This window comes from Merops nubicus, unplaced genomic scaffold, assembly GCF_000691845.1.
Source record: "Merops nubicus isolate BGI_N331 unplaced genomic scaffold, ASM69184v1 scaffold52227, whole genome shotgun sequence".
Taxonomy (NCBI): domain Eukaryota; kingdom Metazoa; phylum Chordata; class Aves; order Coraciiformes; family Meropidae; genus Merops; species Merops nubicus.
In genome coordinates, this window is record NW_008620701.1 from 9959 (window position 1) to 13493 (window position 3535).

General features: G+C 41.1%; 1 protein-coding gene across 1 annotated transcript in view; it reads left to right on the top strand.

Moving 5' to 3' along the window:
* LMLN (leishmanolysin-like (metallopeptidase M8 family)) overlaps window positions 1–3433 on the top strand; it is a gene marked incomplete at its 5' end in the record, with an annotated part of 13364 nt that extends 9931 nt beyond the window's left edge. Inside the window, 4 exons of the mRNA XM_008944174.1 lie at window positions 93–252; window positions 896–1026; window positions 1771–1981; window positions 3339–3433. Coding sequence (XP_008942422.1) covers window positions 93–252; window positions 896–1026; window positions 1771–1981; window positions 3339–3433 — 597 coding nt within the window. The remainder of the gene's footprint in view (window positions 1–92; window positions 253–895; window positions 1027–1770; window positions 1982–3338) is intronic.
* Between the last annotated feature and the right edge of the window lie 102 nt (window positions 3434–3535).

Sequence of the window (3535 nt, forward strand, 5' to 3'; positions counted from 1 at the left end):
GGCCACTATGGCTGTAGTGGTGGGTTCTATTTAAAAAGCAGTTGTACACTTGTCCTTGCACAAACTGCTTCCCTACCGATTTTGTTTTGCAGTACTTTGACAATCTGAACGGAGTACCAGCAGAAGAATTACCTTATTATGGTGGCTCGGTAGAAATTGCTGACTACTGTCCCTTCAGCCAAGAATTCAGCTGGCATTTAAGTGGTGAATTTCAACGCAGCTCAGACTGTAGAATAGTTGAAAACCAACCAGGTCAGTGTTCAGGACTTCAGTGTGCTATCTAAAAGACTACACTTGTTAATCTGGAAAGGACTTGCTGTGTGTTCAAACTAACTGGATGTGAAATTAGTTTCAGGCTCCTAGCTGTGTAAAAGCTGTGCTGGGGTGAGAAGCACAGCACCTTGTACACCTTGGAAGCAAACACAAGAACTGCATAAAAAGCTGAATAGAAATTAACCCCAAGTGAGCAAAATATAAGACACAAAGGATGTGGGATAAGCTAGTTGGATCGTTTTTTGAGTCTCTGAAAAATAATTCCACTTTCTACCTTTGTAGTGGTTTTTTTTTTTTTTTTTTTTTTTTTTCTCTCCAGGGCAAGGAGATCTGCAAATTACCATAGCATGGTCTGGTCTCCTAGGGTACAGCATCAACATTGTGGAGCGCTAGAATGCTGTAGGATATTTACCTGTCTGTGAAATTGTCTCAAAACCAAACAAACATTATAATTCCCAAACAGATGTTTTCAGTTCGGAAATTACACCTGTTAATGGTCTGAAAGATTCCAAAAGTAAACCTTGAAGTGCGTGGAGACGTTGAATAATTACAGCATATTATGTCAATGTGGACTTTCTGTTCCCCTCATAAGCTGGAATTCAGTACTTTCTTTCCACCTTAGATCCTACCAAAAACTATGGTGCAGAGAAATATGGACCAAACTCTGTATGTCTTATTCAGAAGTCTGCTTTTGTCATGGAGCAGTGCAGAAGGAAACTCAGTTACCCTGACTGGGGTAGTGGATGTTATCAAGTAAGTACATGTTGGGTTTTGGGTTTTTCTTTTTCTTTTTTTTTTTTTTTTTCCCCTTTTAGTGCTATTTTAAAAGTCAGGCATAAAATGTAGGCTGTGACTGTTAGAATTTTTCACCTGAACTCTGTACATGTCCTTCTTTGTCATTAATCATCAGATTATATGACATGCTTTGAAAATAAATCTCTTCCAGCCATAAGCCTGTGGTTCAGATCACACACCAAGTTAAGCACGTGACCACTGGGATAGCTTGTGTGTTACTTCCAGTCTTGCTGGGGACTTCCTTTGCCTTAGCCCCCATGACACTTTCTCCACAGCTAAGTAGGAATACTTAGATTGGAATCTTCTGTTGCTTAATGTTAATTAGTCACTCTGGTTTTTCAAAGGTGGAAAGTGCTGTGCATGTGTCATTTAGTTTTCATTATCCTCCTTCTCTTCAAGACCATCTCATTAAAGGTGTCACTTTCTACGACAGCACAACTCTAAAAAAGTAGTCATTAGCAGAAGCTGAATTTTACTTGTTCTTAGCTGATAATCTGCATAATTGCATGACAAGAGTACAGTCTGTGCCTAAAAGCATTCTTGAACCAAATAGTTACTGAGTGCATTAAGACACTTCCAGTTAATTTATGCTCCAATACCAGGTGTTCACTGAATGTAGTATGTGCTTATTGAAAGAGCCTCCAAACCCCAAAACGTATTTCTGATAAATCATGGACTTGGCTTTTATTCTTTTCTTCGAAGGTCTCCTGTTCCCCAGAAGGGCTGCAGGTGTGGGTGAAGGACACTGTGTACCTGTGCAGCCGCTCGGGCCAGGTGCTGACCGTGAGCATTCAGATGAACGGCTGGGTACATGTGGGGAACCTCATCTGCCCAACCTGCTCAGACTTCTGTGACCCCTGCCCCCCAGAGCGGGATCCTCCAGCTTCTAACTTCACAAGAGCTGCACCACTTGGTAGGTAGCCTTATTTGCTGAAGTGAAACTAATATTAAGTGTCTGAAAGCTCTAAAGGTTTGTGCCAGCTCTGTCAGGGAACAGGAGAGGAGAGCCATGGCCTGGCTAAGGTCCTTGGAGTAGGAGTTAAAGAGGACAGGTGCCCAGCTTTTTGCTGTGCGATCGAGCAGTAGGGTGGCTAACATAGGGGAAACGTGTCTGAAGTGTAACTACTTTGTGTCATGTCTCCTTCTGATAATTGTCCCAGAAATCTACATTCAGTCTAGCAGCTTACCACTAAACCTGATCTGTGTTTTGAAGGCTGTATCATTGTTAAAACGCCCAGAATTACCACCTAAGTGGAAAGTGAGTTCTCACTTGTGTAACTTCCCCTGAAAAATGTTAATGCTGTCATCCAGAACATGGAAGATAGGTGTCAGTTTGCTTTTTGAGGGAGGAAAAAAGCTTAGTTCACTGACGACCAGTTAACATTTTGTCAAGAGCAGATGGCTTTCTGAAAAGCCAACTGATGTAAGACTGTAACAGTCTTCACAGTATTTTGCACTAGTGGCTTATTTTTAAGCATTTAACTAATTCTTTAATTCCTGGATATGCTGTCGCTACTCCAGTTTTCAAGGAAAATATAAACCTGTTGAGTTTACCTGATGGTGCACTTGGGTTTGTGTGTACCCTTTCAGGTTGTTTAGTTTCACGTCACACGGGAAAGTTGTAGTGGTTAGTGGAATGAGTCCTGCAGGGTAGATGTTAGAATAGAAAGCCCTATCCTAGAAGACTCCCATCTTCTAGCATCTATTTGAAATCACACTTGGGTGGTGGTGGTGTGTATTTGTACACAAAAGGTCTTTATCTGTGCAAGTTTGTGTCTGTGGTTTTTTTAAGCTTCAGGCCATGTGATTACCTACCATAGGGACCAACTCCCTCGCTCATAGATTGGATTCCCCCCAGCTTCAGCTTGGAGGTTTTGTGGATTGGATTTTAGATGACTTACAGCCATGTAGATGATAAGTATTAATAAAACAGTCTTCTGGGAGTCTGAAGTTTTGAAATCCTGTTTTTCCCCAGTCATGCCATAGGAAATTTCCTGATGTTTTCTTGCAACACTGATAAATTTTTTTATCATTTGTTCTCCTAATTGCTGTTAGTGAAAGAAAGCAGAAATTTATTTAATTGTAAAAGGAATCTTCGTGATATTTAGTTGGTTTGAATTCCTACCCTTGAGAGTGAGAATCAATCAGTGCAGACTCCTGCAAAGACGTTTTTGTTCTTTTGGGGTTGTTGGTGTTCTCTTTTCCATTTTGTCTTCTCTTTAAATATAAAATCTATAAGTTTTATGGTGTTTTGTTCTTTTTTATTTTAGACTTGTGCTCCTGCTCGTCTAGCCTGGTTGTAACCCTTTGGCTCTTGATGGCTAACTTAATTCCCCTGCTAACAGGATTATTTCTCTGCGCATAGAGCTAAGCACGGGGCAAGAAGATGTTCTGGGCTGGTAGACCATCGTATTGAACTCCGCATGGTGGAACACGGGGCTTTTGTCTCTGCAGGCAGCTGTCTTCT